General features: G+C 40.9%; 1 protein-coding gene across 1 annotated transcript; it reads left to right on the top strand.

Moving 5' to 3' along the window:
* The first annotated feature begins 1,792 nt into the window (after nucleotides 1–1,792).
* LOC124622586 lies at nucleotides 1,793–10,088 on the top strand. Its single transcript, XM_047148335.1, has 6 exons — nucleotides 1,793–1,842; nucleotides 3,623–3,733; nucleotides 4,300–4,436; nucleotides 5,805–5,869; nucleotides 8,752–8,835; nucleotides 9,930–10,088. Exons 2-6 carry the CDS (start codon nucleotides 3,623–3,625, stop codon nucleotides 10,049–10,051), a joined length of 519 nt encoding a protein of 172 aa, XP_047004291.1. The 5' UTR covers nucleotides 1,793–1,842; the 3' UTR covers nucleotides 10,052–10,088.
* The last annotated feature ends 9,564 nt before the right edge of the window (nucleotides 10,089–19,652 follow it).

Below are 19,652 nucleotides of genomic sequence, written 5' to 3'. Positions count from 1 at the left end.
GAACAAGTGACCATACCCCTTAGAGATGTAATTTAGAGTCGTTTACGTGACATTATTTTCATGTTTTGGTTCATACTACCACCTCTGAAATCTCCCTCCCCTACAATGTTAGTACAAATAGTGCCGGCACATGTATTGCAGTCAGTGATATCAGGACGATTTTCACATATAACTTTCAATTCGGTTGTTTCATGACGAGGGTCCAGAATCTGAGATTGATACATTTATCTTCCTACATCATCCCTAAAAGTTTGTAGTACCATGTGTAAACACACATAATGGAAGTACATGCCTTGACCTTCATTCAGCTGCGCAATAGCAACTACGTCTACGACTGTATAGGAATTTAATCCTTACACAACGCTTCACTTGTGGAGTATGAACTGAAAACGAATTAATTTTACTGTAACAATTTGGCCAACACAAAAAAATTGGTTTTATTTTAGAAAATAATCATGGGAAGTCGTTAACAGCTACGTTCGAAAAATAATCCATAAAATACCATTAGGGTGCAAATGACAGAGATGGTACAGGAGTAATTCTACATAAGGTTCGAGTAGCCGGAAGCGTAAATTTAGTTGTTTATAGACATCAGCAGTTTACTATCTATAGCATCATCTTAATGTCAGTTATGAAAGTGACGACTCCAAATCTCAGTGCATGCGTTATAACAGCGCTCAAAATTTTGCCGCACTCTCTAATATTCATGTTATCTGTGACACAATGAAGGATGATGCTAGAACTCAATCGGTTCCTTTTCTTTTTCTATTGGTACTGATACGCCAGCGGCTTTAAGCAATGCCTTATGAATTAATCTGCCGTGGACACACCACAGCCGATTATATATTAGTTTTCAAGGTTTCATCACCAGCGTCGATGCAGAGACACAGTCAGTTCAGAAACCCATACCCCACATCCATTGTTTAGCCAAGATCACATGCAGTGCGCTTCTCAGACCATCCTACCTTATATCAAATAAACCAGGTTCTGACTGAACAGTCTGTACCGTTACGATCCGCTAGAACTGAGCCAGTGTAAGAAAATCACAATATTTGCCGAATACTGGAAAGGAAAGCCACTAGAATATCAAATGTTTCCACGAACCTTACTGCAGTAAGTCACTTCTACGACAGTCTTTTGTTTACTTGAGACAGTACGAATATCAGTTAACAGCTACAATATTTCAAATTTCAATATTTCTGTTCTGTTTAAGCTCGGCTGGTTGAGCTTGCTAAAGTCCGAAAATCATTTAGGATCGTGTTCTCTGAGGATACTATCCAGGATTAGCAGAAGGAACGTTAGTTATTGGAACACGCCCTACACAACGTCCAAATTGTCATCAAATATTTATCACCAGATATCTGTTTTATATTAAGATGAAGCGACATACGAAATATAGCTAGATGCACTCAAAATTTCTGTGCAGTGAATAGACTTATTTCCTTCAATAAGACCTTCGTTAGTTGGAAAAACTACATTGATTATCGTTGAAACTATATGCTTTTTACTAATTTCCAGTTACATAAGAAACACTAATCAAATGCATTTTGTCATTGGCACGTGAAATTAATTAACTTGCCTTGTGACTCGCTTTTTTATTCGACTTTCACATGTGCGAATGTAAGAAAGCTGCGAGATGTGTCACATGTCGTTGTTTGTTCAGCAGATTAGCAGCTGGTTCTACGTATTAAGAAGTAATTAAGTATCACTTTGTCTACTCCTTTCACAGTGTACATAGGTGCCTCTGATACAAGTCCGCTCCCAGGCAGCCTTGAACAGAATCGTATTTAAGGGAGACGCAGGTCTAGATTGTCACATAACGACATCCCACACGGAACAGCTGTAAGCATCCAAACATCTAACACATACTCCTTCGATTTTTGAAAAAAGTAGCATTTACTGTGCCCTCTGTAGAAAGTGAATATTAACTACTAATTAGAAACAGGGGGTTACCTGTTATTTAGAAGAGTAAACTCCAACAATCTATAACTATTTACCGTGTGATAGTTAATGTTTGCAAAGTAGAATATTTCACAACTATAGCTAATGTTTGCAAAGAAGAAAATTTCACAACTAGTAAATCCCACTGCCGACTATTTAAGGAATCGAGCTCCTATACATAAATTGCCGTATCTCCTGAACCATAAGTCGCATAATTATAGAACATGTCACCTACTTTGCTTGGTACATGCGGTTACCATCTGCAGAATGTGTTGCGAGTAGAGGTAGTGATAAAGAAGTAAAAAACTAAAACGTCATGCTTGAGGCTGCTGTTTTAGCATACCAGTGGCGGAAATGTGGAAATCAATAAGTGTTCTGATATCACAGATACTGGATGAATGTCGTCTGGGTAATCTACGCGCCGTGTGTTACCTCGGCTTGAGACATATACATATTTTATAGCTTTATATTTGACTCAGGCAGTTAAGCCCTTAGTGCAAGATTATTCCTCTCATAAGCACTGTGAGAAACTCTGGTTGCCGTTTACGAAGTGTCACTGATAAGTAAGATCTTATTCGAATCTGAATGAATACTGATATAGCATAACAGTTAAGACTGCTGCTCGTAAAACGCGAGACATCTAGGTTAAGACCAGCCTCGGCGTATTCCCTCCAGGACGCAGTGAAATGTAACGAATTCTGTAATACAAAATGTTGCTTCTCTTAAGCCAACGAGAGCATTTAACGGGTCTGCAGCTTTTGTAGTTTGTGGGCAGTGGACAGTGGACAGTCGTGCAATGACTTCAGTACCTTTCGCCCACCCCTCAACAACGGGCTTTGCATTGTCGGAGAAAGCTCCACAACCAGTACTACAGTTCAGTGTCGATCCGTCTTACATATGACGAACTCGGACGTTTCAAGCTCTGTGGGTAAGAATGGAATGTTCCAGTACCCGCTCTGAACACCATAATGTGTTCAGTGGTTCCATAGACTCAGAATGTCATCTGAAACCTCTTTGCTAAAGACGTAGCGACTGATGTTTACCAGCGTACTGCTCTTCTCAGTTTAATTTTGCAGCTCGTTCCTAATTTAGCACAGCGTTCCCTTGTCGCAGATAAGACGGCACTGCTTTCATTCCGTGTTGACCTTCTTAATCTAACTTTTATCACTTGATGCGTAAACATATTATCCACGTCCTTCCAATATGGATTTATTCGAGACATTATTTGTTGGTATTCCAGGCATCACAAACTGTAATATCTGTTTTTACCTGGAGTAACGAACAGCTTCTTTTGTTGCGTAATGATAAATGCTAAAATTACAACATACACGGAATGATTCAGCTGCCCCTACCCATGAGTATTATGTAACCTGCAACGCCTTCGAATATCACGCATTCGAAGGAGGTCTCTTTTTAGTAACTGAAAAATTGTGTCTTCCAGCGGAAGCGTATCAGAACACAAAATTTACCTGCATTAAATTTCCTACAAAAATGTGTTGCTCAATTTTTCCGTAGGAATAACTGTTTTCGCGTAACAAGTGAGAGAATAAGAGAATCTCGAGTGTACTTTTTAAAGGCATTGTGGCTTTTATAAAACCCATAGGCAGGGACAGCTGAATCACCATGTTTATCTTATATCCCATCACTTTCTATAAAAAGTAAGCGTTGACTTTGCCGACAGATGTTTTCGCTGCTACTCCTGGTGCTGCCTTTGCTGGCGGAGGGTGCTTCCACAGAGAGTGTGGGTTGTGTACTGCCAGCTGCCTCCACTGAGACGTTCTACATGACTACCGTAAGTTATCAGCAGTAGAGAAAAGGTATCATGCAAACTTACATATATTGTACTTATGATTACTTTACATCTTGTTAAAAGCAGTCTATTAGTGTCGTTATGGCAGGAGGAAATAAGATTCATAGATTACGTATGACAGTAGAAAAGTAATTGCTGTAAATTAGGGAAACGTATTCTCAGACAACTTCTCCGTAACAGAACTAACTAAAATCTTAAGTCAGAAACTCACTGAATTGACAGCAATATGATACTGAAATTAAGGTTTTTTTTTATATATCTATGATATTCCAAACTCAGTCAGTGTAACGTATACCTCAACCTAGCTGTAACGTTACAAATGTACATCTATTTCTGTTGTATTGGCGTAGTTAAATCATTCCCCTGTTTTGTCTGTTGAGTTTGGTTTCCACCCCTAGTCTACTTGCTGTCAAGGTTATTTTAGTCTTTAACACTATGGCTATATAGTTGCACTGGATCAGCGTGTAAACCCTCCAATTTGTACACTAGAATAGTTATCGTCACATGCTGTGACCACTGTACTTACAAGCTCCACTGTGGAACCATAGGAGGAGAAGCCGTGGTACCAACAATACCAGTACCAGGTACCCGGCCTGTTTGACCTGGGCTGTGTTACTTATGTCCAGTCGCCTGGGGAGAGCGACACCGAGATGTACCTTACTGGCAACTTCAGCAAAGCGCCTCTGTAAGTTACTAGGTTAACCTGCTGTAAGTTAAATATCGTATCTACACTGGTTACAATGGTTGGATTCTGTTGGATCACGGTAAATAAGGGCAATTAACCTCTTTTCTTGGGAGAGCTTCATTCGTTACTGACGGAAAATAATGCATTCCACTGGAAGCAATGGAGACGGAAATCTTTACCAATGTAAATAATGTCTGTGACACTGGAAATTTCGAAGCAGACGTTGACAGTTATTCCTTCAACGTAATAAAATCATTTTGAATAGAAAAAAGGGTTTTAGTCGCTACCGAGATATGCATCTTCCCGGTAGGATTGGCCAATTATATTGTTTCATGATGAATGTCATACTTTCTAAGCAGTCCACATATTTTGTAGTAGCAGCTATTTAGTACAGTTATAGTATGCCAGGAAGTTCCAGTTTGTGTATTAAAAGTTTTAATCTATCAGAAATTTTCAGTCTGGGTATTTAATTTTCTAATTCTCTCAGCGACATGAAGTTATATCGTAAGGAATATGCAGCTAATAGCAAGTTAAACACCAGAAATAAGAACGAGGCAATCCTTTTACAAGGGTATTGCGTATTAATATTTAACATGCTTTCGGTTTTTCAGCTCTTGTCATTATGTTCCTATGGAACAGCCTGCATTGTAAGTAGTTCTGGCCAGGGAAAGGATGACACTTATGACTTGCGAAGTATACTTTGATAGAAGGTCTACTGCTTCGTTTGACTCCGGAATATGTCCAAAAATATTCCGATTTATGTGAAGACTTGAAATACCGACTTGGTCTTCTCCCGCAATTTTCAATCTTTACACCTGTAATGCAGCTGCTTGGAAAAAACAGAGCACATACTCTGTGACTTTATCCGAATATTCAGTGATAGACGATAATAAATTGTAAAATTTTTGAAGGTAAAGTATTTTCATTCTTCTGATCTTTTATTTGCATGCTTTCTTCACTTTGTAAGACTTTTCTTTCCGTACTTTTTTAATATGATTTACTGACTGTCGTCTAGCTCTGTTTGTTAGAGGATTACTTGCGAAGGACAAGATCTCGAATTTCTGATCCAGTTCAGTGTGCAGTTTTAGGCTGTCACGAAGTTTCACCATGAAAATTGCACGTGACATGATATAATTCTTCATTCGCTTCGTAAATTCGTAAACACATTATAACGATCATACAAAAAGAAATGCAACACACGTTTTGTGCAGCACTGGCTGGAACGACTTCGGAATTCGTTAGTGCTGATTTCAATGAAAAGGCTACACCCTAGAAACATTTCCAAATTTTAGCACAGCGAATGTCAGTACAATACGCATGAGGAAGGTATAAACATTCAACTTACTTGTACTGTTCTCTTTTTTTCAGATTTCCTCTGAACAGCTCTGTGTCAGTCACTGGAAACAAGCTGGACAAGGTCTATGATGGCGTTTGTAAGTGCAAATTCATACTTCCAAAATTTACAGGCATATTTTTGTTGGTAGAAGAGGGGTCGTCGAACCACCTTCACAATTCTCTATTATTCCATATTTTTGTTCGTAGAAGAGGGCACACGCATTACTCTTACTTCGGAACAAACTAATTTTTGTAAGCGTATGCTTCCGCGGCCGTTGTCTTCTTCAATAAAATTCTTCAGGGTATCAGACCGCATCGTCATAATTTAAAATGCGCCAACGTTTCGGCAAGCATTGCAGCTAGCCTTCATCAGGGCCTTACGTTAACTGGCCGGAAAACTTCAGATGGAAGACTGGGATAAAGTCGACAGGTTAACCTTTCAGCAAGCATCAAGGACCAGCAATAGTATTACTAACCGCCAGATGAGAAAGTACGACAAACTACAACAGAAAGCCACGGACGAAACATTGACGCTGGACAGGCGACGGACAGTGGTCAGCCTCTCCAGCCACACCTTGAGCGTAGCAACTACAGCAATTCTGGCCAAGGGGATGAATTTCGCAGTCGCACCTAAGCGAGTTCCAAAAGAAGATATCATAGAATCCGTAGAGGCTTCGGTACGTCATCTGCCACAGGCCGAGGCGGAGAAGATCCGGCAGGAAACGGTCAGAGTTCTGAATAAAGCAAAGCCACCGAAGCAAATCATCAACGCTGAGGAATACCATGCCATCAAGGAACTTAGGGACAACCCCCACTTAGTAGTGGTACAGGCAGATAAGGGCAACGCCACTGTAGTCTTGGACACAACTGATTACAACAAACGAATGGAAGATATTCTCGCAGAACCTATCTACAAGAAACTTCAGGGAGATCTGACGGCCAAGGTAATCAAAACGACGCAGGCACTGCTCAAGCACTCTAGAATCAACTTCGACAAGGCCAGAAGATTCATCCCGCAAGTGACACAGGCACCAAGGATATATGGTGTACCGAAGGTACACAAAACCGACTTCCCCTTAAGGCCCATAGTAAACAGTATAAATTCGCCGACCTACTACCTAGCGAAAGAACTGGCACCTAGGCTCCGACACCTAGTGCATCAAACCGAGTCCTACGTTAAGGATTCCACTCACTTCGTGTCTCTCCTAAAGGAAATGCGTGTTACGGACCAAGATCTGATGGTTAGTTTCGACGTCAAATCCCTATTCACGAATGTCCCAGTGTCAGATACTGTGAACATCCTAGAAGAACGCGTGGCACCTGATATATGTGAGCTTGTGCGCCACTGTCTGACGACCACCTATTTCAAGTGGAGAGGTCAATTTTGTGAACAAACTGACGGTGTAGCTATGGGCTCACCCCTATCGCCTATCGCAGCAGAAATTTTCATGGAGGCATTTGAGGAAACAGCCCTCCAGTCCGCACCATTACGTCCAAATTGTTGGCTTCGCTATGTCGATGATACTTTCGTCATCTGGCCCCACGGAGAAGAGGAGTTACAGAACTTCCACAAGCACCTTAACCAACAGCATAGGAAAATTCAGTTTACAATGGAAACAGAGAAGAATGGGGTGCTGCCTTTTCTCGACGTGGAAGTTTATCGAAAACCTGATGGTAAACTTGGCCACAAAGTGTACAGGAAACCAACCAATACGGACAGGTACCTTCACGCCTCCTCCCACCATCACCCCACGCAGAAGAAGTCCGCCCTGCACACGCTAACGAAGAGAGGGTACAGGATAAGCGACGAAGAACATCTGAAGACAGAACTTGAACGTCTCAGGTCTATCTTCGGAACTAATGGCTATGGGAAGCAGATGATAGACAGCACCATGTCGACAAGGGAGAAGACTAATAGGGAAGAGGAGAAGGAGGCACAGAGGATTGCTGTGTTACCATATGTACAAGGGGGCACCGAACGTATTGGCAAAATTCTACGAAAAGCCGACATCAAACCAATTTTCCGAAGCAGAAACAAAATATCAGACATGCTCGGTTCTACCAAGGATGCAGTTGACGAACTACACACAGCTGGCGTGTATGAAATTGGTTGTGCGTGTGGATTAGTCTACATAGAGGAGACGGGACGTCCGATTAGCACAAGGCTCTCGGAACATGAAAGATATATCCGCCTGAAACAACACAATAAGTCAGCAGTGGCGGAACACCGAGACGAGTGCGGGAAACCAATATTTTTTCAAGAAGCCCGCGTCCTGGCGAAACAGCCTCTCACTTTCAAAAAAAAGATTAGAGAGGCGATAGAAATAGCCAAAAGACCCGCCAACATGAATAGAGAGGACGGGTACAAGCTTCCGAGGTCTTGGCTGCCTGCAATAGCAGGGCTACGGAGCGGCGGCAGAGCCGTGGCGGCCCATGCAGACACGCGGAGAGCCGCAGTAGTGGTCGCGAGCACACAAAGCAATCGCACGCTGCAGCCGGCTTCTGGACAGCATGGAAACAGTGTGACGTCACAGCCATCGCCTGTTCGCTATTCGTCCGTCTCCTCCAATGGGGTGGATTAATATAAAGACCAATAGAAACCAGCTATTTCAGCCAATGACAGATAATAAAGGAAACACCAATAAAGCATACCTTTCACCCCTCCTCCTCCTCCATTTACAGCCAATCAAGTAACGACACGGTTTTCTCGTGCAGCTATTTAAGGAACCAAGTGTGTTCATTTAGCAGTTAACGTAAGGCCCTGATGAAGGCTAACTGCAATGCTGGCCGAAACGTTGGCGCATTTTAAATTATGACGATGCGGTCTGATGCCCTGAAGAATTTTATTGAAGGAAACTAATTTTTCTTTATCTTATTCCTCTGGAGTAGCTAGACACAGATGTTGCAGCAAACAGTAATTCTAACTGGCACGATCTGTAGACATGTGTATAAGTTGATATGTATCTTCTTCTCTTTCCAGGGGAATCTCTACTGAGCGGACCATACAATGTAGTGTACTCGCACGAGGATTTCATTATGGACCACTACTGCTTTCTCGGATATGGTTAGTCTCTGTCATCTACTGTGTCTAAAAACCTCTGCAATATTTTGTGGATCATGATCGAGCAATGACGACAGTTTCTCATTTCGGTGTGTGAGAGTGAAGGGAAAAAAAGATTCCTCGAGTGATTCTGTGTTCGTCTCACTACTCAATGTTTTAACTTGTATTTGCAATAGATGTTTCTATCTTTTTACAGTACATTTTTCTCAGTTCCATAGAGACGAACACTACCAAAAAACAAGTTCTTAAACTTATATATATATCCAATTATGAGCTAAACTGTGTATTATTTTCATTGGCTGCTGAAGGTATCCCCATTTAAACTTAGTATAGTAGTAACACTATTTCCAGTTGTAGCATATACGCGGTAGGAAGCGTCTCTTGTCTCATGATTTTGTTAATACTGTCATGTCACATTCGGTATTGATCTTCCGACCAGTTTCACTGATGGAGAGGAGCAGTGGAAACAAGATGGACACTCCTCTGCTAGCATGCTGGATCAAATCGACATCCTGCCATTCATATTATGGACATTTAGATCTCCCTAAATCTCTTAAAGCAAATTTCCGTGCTTATGCTCGGACTCTAATAAACTTGTCGTCAACAAGACGTTAAAATTTAAGTTCTACTTTTTACCTTCCAAACCTATTTTCAGTTAACAAACGTTGTGGTATAATTTAGCTGAAATGTTGGAAAGCATTATCGTGTTATTCTAGTGTGTTCTACCCGGCATAACTCCAGTCTGCGAGCTAATTCATTAAATTCAGAGCCGGTCGGTGTAGCCGAGCGGTTATAGGCGCTACAGTCTGGATCCGGGCTACCGCTACGGTCGCAGGTTCAAATCCTCCATCGGGCATGGAGTGTGTGATGTCCGTATGTTAGTTAGGTTTAAGTAGTTCTAAGTTCTAGGGGACTGATGGCCTGAGAAGTTGAGTCACATAGTGCTCAGAGCCATTTCAACCATTAAATTCAGTTTTTGTAAGGAAATCTATGATAATCTGCAAAATTTGCATATTCTGTAAAGATTCATGATACTTTCAATCCTATCCGACAATTCGCCGGTGTAAAATTGCGTAACGCGAACGTTTCTGTTACAGAAATGGCTCAAATCTTCACAACTGTCAAGGAACCAAGCGACGAGTTGATGGAGCTGATATGGGAAGTTGTCAGTAATCACACTGAAGTGGACAAGTCTAAATTTAAGAAAGTGGTCTGTTAATGCTGTACTTCTGATAAATAAATATTAATGAAGCACATTTTGAAACAGTCTTTCGTTCTCACCCTAATGTCAAGATCCATTTTTCCTAGCAACAACAAATTAATAACGTTAAATTGAAAGTACAATTCTGTACCGTTTAAGTATATTATTAAACATAATTTCTGGCTTAACATATTTCAGTCTCGTATGCAGAAAGACGTTAAAACAAACAGCATCCAGAAAAGGGTACGGAAAATTTACTTTTACGTACAGATAGAATGTATGTACGTCAAATCGAACAACGTAAGATAGGGAGCTTTATGCAGGGAGTGTCTTAATACATTTTTTTAGTACGTTATTATTTCCATGTCGCTAGCCTCACCAGCGTTGTATCTACGGTCCCATCTGAGAAGCTTGCGTATTACAAACCTGCTGAGATAATGAGAGGTCACGTACTCTCATTGGGAAAACTTTCGAAGTTGTCTTCCATAATATACAAATCTTCGGTCAAGTGCAACAGTTTATTCAAAACTAATGTGCTTTCTAATTCAGTGAACAAATGTTGATTTGTGGCAGTTGTAATAAAATGTCATCAGCAATGAGATATGTTAAAAGTGTACTTCATAGAGTTATCATTTCCCTTTCTGCTACCATTCCGAGACTTAGGTACATACTGAAGAAACAACGATTTTACGATTCCTACTTTCAGGTGGGAAGTACTTTCTGTTTATGGGCTTCATCTTTCATCGCTGCTCTAACACATAAACTCGATTTTTGCAACGAACTATCTTCTATCTCCGAAAAACTGTGCATACGAGTTGAATATTCTGATTATACAAGACAATTTACCTCTGCACAAATCTGTACATCTTCTATGTGGCTCACTATAGCATGGGGATTCGTCTTCGGGTGGAAGATTATCCTCATTTCGATTGCTTACACTGAGAAAGGAATCAGACAAGGTGCAATCGGTTATACTAAATGAAACATGATCCAAATACCGCAATAGAGATATGTAGAGGTGAATAGCTTTCGATCTGTTTCCAGTTTGATAGAGATTTACGATCAAAATCATGTAGCATCACCTTTATTTCAGAAAATGGTACTACAATGCAAATTCAGCTAGAAATCCACCGATAAAGAAGCGTCCTACTATAATGACGTCGGCATCTATGGGACGTTACACAGTAAACATACTTTCCTTCAATTTTCTTTTTGATTGCCCTTTACATAAGCCACATCCGATGTGACCCAACAACATTCCTCATATCATCTGTAATACTAACAACACCGATTGTGGCAATAAAACAGTGTTGGATAATCAAAAGTCGGCACATTTTCAGGTGAGAACAGTCTCCAGGTAATCAGTAAATCATCTTCCCCTCACACCTCTGGTTTCTGGTGACTGTGAGGTGGCAGAAATCACCCACAAACCCGGATGGAAGTATCGTCCATCTCACTTACTAACTGGCTACCTTAGTTTCTTAAAGAAATGATTATGCTCTCTTTAATTACTTTTCTTTCTTTTGAATGACTCACTTTCTTACTTCACTAATTTCTGTTTAAACATGTTGTGCTCCCTAATTCATATAACTGGCATCATAAGAAAAGGAAAACATTTTTGAATTATGAAGACTTTTAAAAAGTCTTTTGAATGTAAGTTAAACAATTATCAATTGTTAAGGCATGTGACAGTTTTAGAGGGCTACCACCTCTCATTTACACGTTTTCAAGCAATGAACGTCGGGACGGTATGTGGCCTGTAATGATACTTTTGAAAGGAAAATATACGAATATGGCATTTGTAGCTTCAGAGAAAGCTTCTAACAAAGTTGACTGGATTTCACTCTCGGAGATGCCTAAGATATACGATACAGAGAGCTAAAGGTTATTACAACTTGTACAATACTGGACGGTGGCTATCATCGTTGGAAGACATAAAAGGGAAGAAATAAATGAGAAGGCAGTAAGACAGAGTTGTAGCCTGTCCCCTTTGTTATTCAGTAGGTACGTCGAAGTATCTGAAAAGGAAACCAAGGAAAAATTTTGAGGCAGAAGGGAGGAAAAGTTTTGATGACTGCCAATGACACTTCAGTACTGTCAAGGGCAGCAAAGGAGTTACAAGAGCAATTAACTGGAAGTGGTTGTGTCTTCGAAGGAAGCCATAATCTGAACATCTATAAAAGTAAAAAAAGATGTAATGCATTGTAGAGGAAGTAAGTCATGCGATGCTGAGGGAATTAGATTAGGGAAGCGAACATTAAAAAAGGCAACGAGTTTTGCTGCTTAGGTATCAAAATAACTGGCAATGGACGATATAGACGGGATATAAGAATGCTTATTGGCGATGTGTTTCTGATAAAGGAAAATTTGTTAACAAATATGCATTTTATACGCTCTAAGACAAAGAGAGAGAGAGAGGAAAGAAAAGGATGCACAGCAAAGGAATTATCTGAATTGGATGCAAATATGAAGGTATGATATCCACGTACAGGCCAACAGATAATTAGTTTAAAAGATATTGTATGGTTTATTGAAGAGAAAGTGCTCCACAAATTGAGCAAGTAGCTAGTGAGGTAACGGGCGAGTTGTGGCACCTTGAAAATATTCTAAGTTCAGAGATGGCGTGGCCACAAGGGCTGCTTGGCAATTCAGGGCTCGTCAGCGACCTGGTGGTGCCCTACGTTAGCCAGAGCAAGAGGGGTAGCCCCAGAGCGTGGTCCAGGCCACGTGGCTGGGAATGAAATGTTAATGCTTCATCGCAGAAGGTACTTTGTGTCAACGAAGGGAGTTCCAAACATGCCGGACTTTGCGAAACCACAATAGCAGACGTTTCACAGCTCTTGTAGAAATTAATAATAGCCAGAGGAATTACGATACCTCAAAAAGAAACATGTACACTACCATTATTTGCACGTCGATTCTGATGGTGTAACCAGATTTTCAACATCTTTATTAGTTTAAAGTTTAGTATCTGACTGTAAATTATACAAGTAACACTCAGGAACGAATTCCCAAAATCTAAAAGGTTCATCCGATTTTGTCGATCGACACGTCTTTAGAAAGCTATTAATGTAAACCTAAATTGGTAGGAATTACAGGCATGTAACTTGAATAGTACACGACTTATTGCAGGTCAAAGTGGCCGATTACTGTTAATCATGTCAGGCCATCAGTACTCCACAGTTACACGAAAAAGCGGTAGCAGTGTGCCAGTAGTAGAGCAACCTATGTTTGACGCCACTCTGCACTGTTGCAAAATTTATTCAAGATGGCGCCGATGACGACTTCCAAGATGACGGTATGTAAACTTGGCAACAGCGCATGATGTCATCCAAAATAGTGGCTTTTGGCGGGAAGATAGACCAATTGTGCTACATACACTAACCTAACGGTCAGAAAAAATGCCGGGAATTTTGATTTTTGGTGGGAAAATAGGTCAATTGGGATACCTCCGATAACCTAAGCCACCAGAAAAAATGGTGGCACATTTGAATTCTTATACGTTAATGCCTGCAGAACCTTACCTTTCTTTATTATTATTCATTATCATTTATTATTATTATTCATTATCATTTATCATCATTTATTATTATTATTATTATTATTATTTATTATTGGCCTATCTCCGCTAGAAAATTCATGCCAAATTCAAGTTCCAGCACAGCAGTGGCTGCAAAACAGTACTTGTCTTTATTATTATTGATTATTATTCATTATAATTAATCATTTATTATTATTTATTATTATTGTTATTGGCCTACCTCCACTAGAAAATTGCGCCAAATTCAAATTCCAACTCGATTATGCCACCAAAAATGAACTATTTTTACTGTCATTTATTATCATTTACTATTTATTCAAGATGTCCGATTTCGGTGGGAAGAAAGCCATTTGCGTTACATCCATAATAAAAAAATCTTTCACAATTTCAAATTCCATCACCATAATCTATCACATGTACGAAATAGCCCACATCCTACGAAATTTCGCGCTCATTTATCCTTTCACTGCTAAGCTATGAAAATCGCGTCAAATAATAACGTGCACTTATAGTAACCTAATTCACATTCTTTGATATTGTATGGGAAAAAAGACATGATGTCTTTATTTGAAGCAGTATGGTCATCACTTGTTCTACAGAACAATCTGTACACATCTTCGAGATCCCAGTGCAGTCGCCACGACGTCCACGCTACAACTGAATTATTTGAAATCATCGCTGCACCTGGACCCGTCTCCCTGGCGCCACAGTCGCCGAGCGATTGGCCGCATAACCCCACGTGCCACAGCTAAGGCAGCGGCCACATCGCCCTACGTCACAGCCAGTCCAGCACTCTCAGCAACAACATGTTTTCGTGGACAGGGGAGTCTGCCCCCACCGACCAGTTGGCGCAAAAGATGTTCGCTGGACACGTTCAAACCTGTCGATGCCAACAATTCACCATCCACCTCATGGCTTTGTGAGACCGAGAACGTCGTGCTACACGTTTGGCGCAAAGTTCACTTGACAGTGGAAACCGCTGTGACTGTATAACAGCTTGTTTGGTCGCCACGACACCTCTCGCTAAGTTAATTGACTCTCTCTCGCACGTACATTATAACCGGACTTGCGCCGCGCCGCCTACCCGCTGACGTCCGACCGTTTACGTCACGCACCCTCGATCGCCCCCTCCATACACGCGATGGACAGAGTCTTCTGTAAATATGCTCCCACATCGCTCATCTAACCTATCAATTACCTAAGTACTTAATTCCATTTCAATTTTAATCGTATTAAATAATTCAATTTACAATTTCATATACGAATGCAAAGGTGTTCAGCTACCTACTTTCAACTACTTTTCGAGGACCAGACCACCACCTCTTCCTAGGAACCCTCGCCGAGTTTGAATTCTGTCCGTAAAGAAACGACACTTGCGCTGTCGCTACCAACCTAAGAAAATTGCACGTAGAGAAAGGGCACTTGTACTAACCTCATCCACCCGACCACCACTTCCTCCTAGGATTATGTGCCAAGTGTGAAATCTGCCAGTAAACAAAGATCACTTGCGTCTTCGCTACCAATGTAAGAAAACTGCTGAAAATGAAGTGTACCACCACCACCACTTCCTAGGGGACGGGTGGTAAAACGACTCAGCCCACATTAGGATGATGGAAGGAGGAAGGAGTGTACTTTATTTATTTGGGAGCAATTTATTTAGGGATAGAGTATATGTATCACAGAACACACGCTCTCACATGCCCCCACAGCATACAGACCTGCAAACTACTCCTATATAACTCATGTATAAAACTCTACACACAAGCATGCTAACTGTAAACCGTTAAAAAAGTCACTGCACAGCCTACAGACATGTTAAGCACACCTACATAATTCAAAACATTCACGCCCAGAGAACCAAACAACTCTTAATTTCTCTAATTAATAATCCATCTAATAGTCAACTTTTTAAAATCACTGCACTTGTCATCACTCGGGGAGGTAAGGAAGGATTGCATTATATTTATCTCGAGCCATTTTATTTAGTCATGGAGTATATTTGTCACAAAACACCTGCACTGATTTGACTGTGGTCATCTGACGCAGCCCACAAACACGTAAACAACGCCTAATTTAATCACACAATAACAAACTGCTCTTAAATAATGCGGTACACAACATCTACAGATGAGCTCTGTACTCTTAAAATCTCCAAATAACGCACAGCACAGGGCACTCACATGATCGCAAAATAGTGGAACAGACGCGCCCAAACACCCTCACCCAATACCCTGCCCCCAGCTGTCAAACCGACCAAAAGTCTCTGCTCGGCCTCCCCCAAACATGACCTCCTCACAGTCGCATTCGCGCCTAACACCGGAGAAATTCATATCACCTATGCGCCTTAGATTACGCTCCAAGGCAGGCTGCGCACACGTGCGGTCGGCGGGAGTGGGGTTCCAGAGCCTCCAGCCAAGTTCAGCTTCTGCGCGGTCGTGACAGCCGACCAGAAAGGGCGATCTCCTCTGACACATGTGAAAGCTGCATTGTTCTTCTCATGAATACCGTCGGTGTCTCAGGTCTGGACCTGCCTTCACGTCCATTGTCGCAGTAGCCCATAGTTTGTTGACACACACGATTAACGCCGCTGCGAAAACACTACTCGCCTGCAACCGAGATGGTGATGGAAAACCAATTACTTTGACCTGTGCTGCAGGGGCGTGTAATGATTGACAGCACTCTATTTATTTTTTCAAACAACTTATTGAACCGTACAATATATCTATCACACTATCACAAAACACCCACCCAGATGTGGTGACTGGAGGTGACTGGATACGCCTGGGTTACATTTACAGGCAATTTTAGAACACAGAACGATATGGTATGTCGCAGTCGCATAGATGGATCTGACATAAAATCAAAAGAAATGCGAAAACTGATTAGGGCGTATGTATAAACTAAAATAATACACACCGAAATGCGGTGAAAATGAGGACGTACTTGCTTATCTTGTCGTTCACATGGAGCAATTTGTACATGGAGTCAAGTATGCGGCAGCAAGAGGAATGTAGGAAAACGATGACATCGGAGGGAGCGGAATCAGGAAGACAGTCAATTTTTTCTCGTTGAGTTCATACTAAAGTGTATGTCTACTGAGGTAGCAGTGATACACACGAGTTGAATACTGTATTTGATGCTTTTCAGGAGGACAGAGAATCATTCACGTCTAAACTTAATCACATATGTATTAAAGAATAACAGAGAGTGTACTGATCTATTGAGATAGACCTGTAACTAAGTACGATTTAAACGTTGACTCAATTATTCTAGAGAAGGACAAGTTGCTCAAGGTTAATTTTTTTCCAGAATTCTATCTGGATGCTTTACTCACGTGATATAGCCTGCGTTCTAGTCGTATTCAGCTACAATACTTCACATATGGTAGATTGGATGATTTATGTAAAAATGTGTCAAACTGTGTTGCAAACTATGTTGCATAAATATCACTCTGTTCTTGTTCTTCTTAACTGTATGCTATTAAATTAACTCCGTTCTTGTTCTTCTTAACTGTATGCTATTAAATTAAGGTACTTTTAGATCTGTTACTATAGATTGATATGGTGTGCTAAGCTCCAAGACTTGGTTATATCTCGAGAAATGTGATGCACTTGGAGCGGTTAGGACTAGGAAAGCTCTATTCAGTCAAGAGAGGTGAAGTGTAGCTGTATTCATCTGCTCGGTTGAGGATTAATTGGGTAGAGATATTGTGGGGTAGGTTGGTCAATGCTGAGGTGAGGATGGTCTTTTAACGTAAGAGGGCGAGATTGCTCTATGAGCGCCATACGCAGAGAGATTGATTGAGTACTATGCGCAAGGTCTTAGAAGTATGTATAGCTTTGTCTGGTATACTTTGATTGTTTTTATGTGTTCGAGAACTAAGTGTGAATGGACGTACTGAGCAGTCATCTATCATTGCTTGCAATGATACTTGCAAAGTAGAGGAGGTATGGTTTAGCTATGATACTGAAATTAGGAAAACATGCTGTCACATGAATGGCCAGTGTTGGACTTACTGTAAAGTTTTTCGCGAAATCAGCTGTGATGGATAATATTAGAGTAGATCGGTGGTGTCTTATCCATCCTATCCTTGCATTGGGTACCACATAATGATTGAGTGAAAATGCTTGTTTGTGTTGGGGAACAAATTTTGATTGATGGACCGCAACTTCTGGCGTTGCTAGCACTGAAAACAGTGATCCCATACTTGTGTGCAAAATGAACAATCACTAGAAACGGAATGCAGAGTTATCAACTATTGGGTCATTGCGACATCTGAGTTTAAATGTAGAGGCCGTCATTCACTTTCAGGGGGCACTTTGGAAAGTCGCCACAACGCCACCAGGCTCTTCTAGTTTCTAGTTTCTAGTAGAGTTTTATTTAAAATCATTCAGTGTTATGCTATCGACTGTAGCAATATGATATACAAGGTGCAAGGTACATTTTCCTGTGTGAGGCCTTGCTTCAGACCATGTTAATGTCTGTGCAGGGCAGGAATTCTAGTTAGTCAGAGGTCTATGGCACACTAAAGTACTAGGACTATGCTTAATATCAACGAGTTAGAGGTGAATTTTATAGTATTATATTAAAAATATTTGTGGTGTTCTAATACACGAGTCTGGAGACATCTGTAGAAAAGGGAGCAGGCTCTGCTCGGAAAGACTGACGCGTTTCTGCCAACGGGAAGAGGCTCTCAAATTAGCTGAACTATTCTGAGAGCGACTTGGATCGACTGAGGGTGCTCTGATGTAAAGTGCTCATGTTTTAACGTATAGGAAAATGAATTGTATTTTTACTACAAGTACAAGGTGTGTGTCAGAATATTGTTATCATTAAGTATATAATATTAAATGCTCTATCCTCAGTGAGAGGGATGTGTATGTCGGTAAAAGTATTTGCTTATTTGACGACCCGTATGAGTAATTTAGTACCTTTAATTGTTCACCGAATATGACTATCTGTGGAAAAAGGAATTATTATGTTCTATTGAGCTGGGTTGTGTGTGGGGGCGTAAATCCTTGTACAAAATTATTATACCAGGGTGGGTGGCATATAAGTAGAACAAGTTCTGTGTAAGTTTGTGTTGAAGGAATGAGCGAGTGGATGACACGACTCATCTACGACTATATCATTAGGGCATCTACATAAATGTCAGATAACCTAAATGAAGGTCTTTTTTTCGTTTTAATCATATGTATGACTTCTGCTTGGAATTATGTTTGTCTATTTGTTCTAAATGCATACTCACCTATGCTTAGAAAGGGGGAATCCTTTTTTTTTATTATTAAGTGAGTTTTGGCAGGAGTGAATAGGCTTTTATATATGCGAGTCTTTAAAATTTGTGAGTGGAAATTGTCAGCGCAGTGTGAATGATGGCGGGTTCCCTGGCTGGGGGAGACACTGTTTAGATGTTCGGTTGGAGATGGAGGGGAAGATACATATCTGCGCTATTCAGGAATCCACTTGTGCACTGTATGTCGTTAGACAATAGTTGGAGAGCAGGTATAGAGAGAGCCCAATTCAGCATGCTGGTCATGGGGTTGAGTTGACGGCTGTTTAGATGGACAGATATGTGGCTCTGACATGCCGTCAGCTGCGCTCGGGTGCTCGCTTTGTAAGGTGCAATGGGATTAGTTTGAGCATTTAGTACTTTTCTTGGTGGTTATTGAACTAAGAACTGTAATATTGAAGGTCATGTCCTCAGCGGGATCGCTGTGTAATTGAGTAAGAGTGTTTACGTATTTGAAGGTATGTTTCGCGATTGGTGATGTTAAGTTGAAGGCGCAATTTAGCTACCACAGTAAAAAAATAGCTGTCTCCTGCTGAAAGAAAGGGATGACCTTGCCCCCAGACCTGATGGGTGAGTTATTAGATAAGAGCAAGTGATAGTTGTTGAATGATGCTATGTGTTCGGATATAGGAGTCTCTAAAGGGCGACACAAATGACTGTGTATGTTGAGTGGATGAAGTGTAATACATGATGGAAGGAGTGAGACATTACAACATCAAGGACAAGCGAATTCGCGTCTTTCCTTGTTGTTCAATGAACTGTGATGATGATTACAGTATACAAACCCG

Source organism: Schistocerca americana, chromosome 7 (genome assembly GCF_021461395.2).
Source record: "Schistocerca americana isolate TAMUIC-IGC-003095 chromosome 7, iqSchAmer2.1, whole genome shotgun sequence".
NCBI lineage: Eukaryota > Metazoa > Arthropoda > Insecta > Orthoptera > Acrididae > Schistocerca > Schistocerca americana.
Note: the sequence above shows the minus strand (reverse complement) of the source record. Positions and strands in the feature narration are given on the sequence as shown.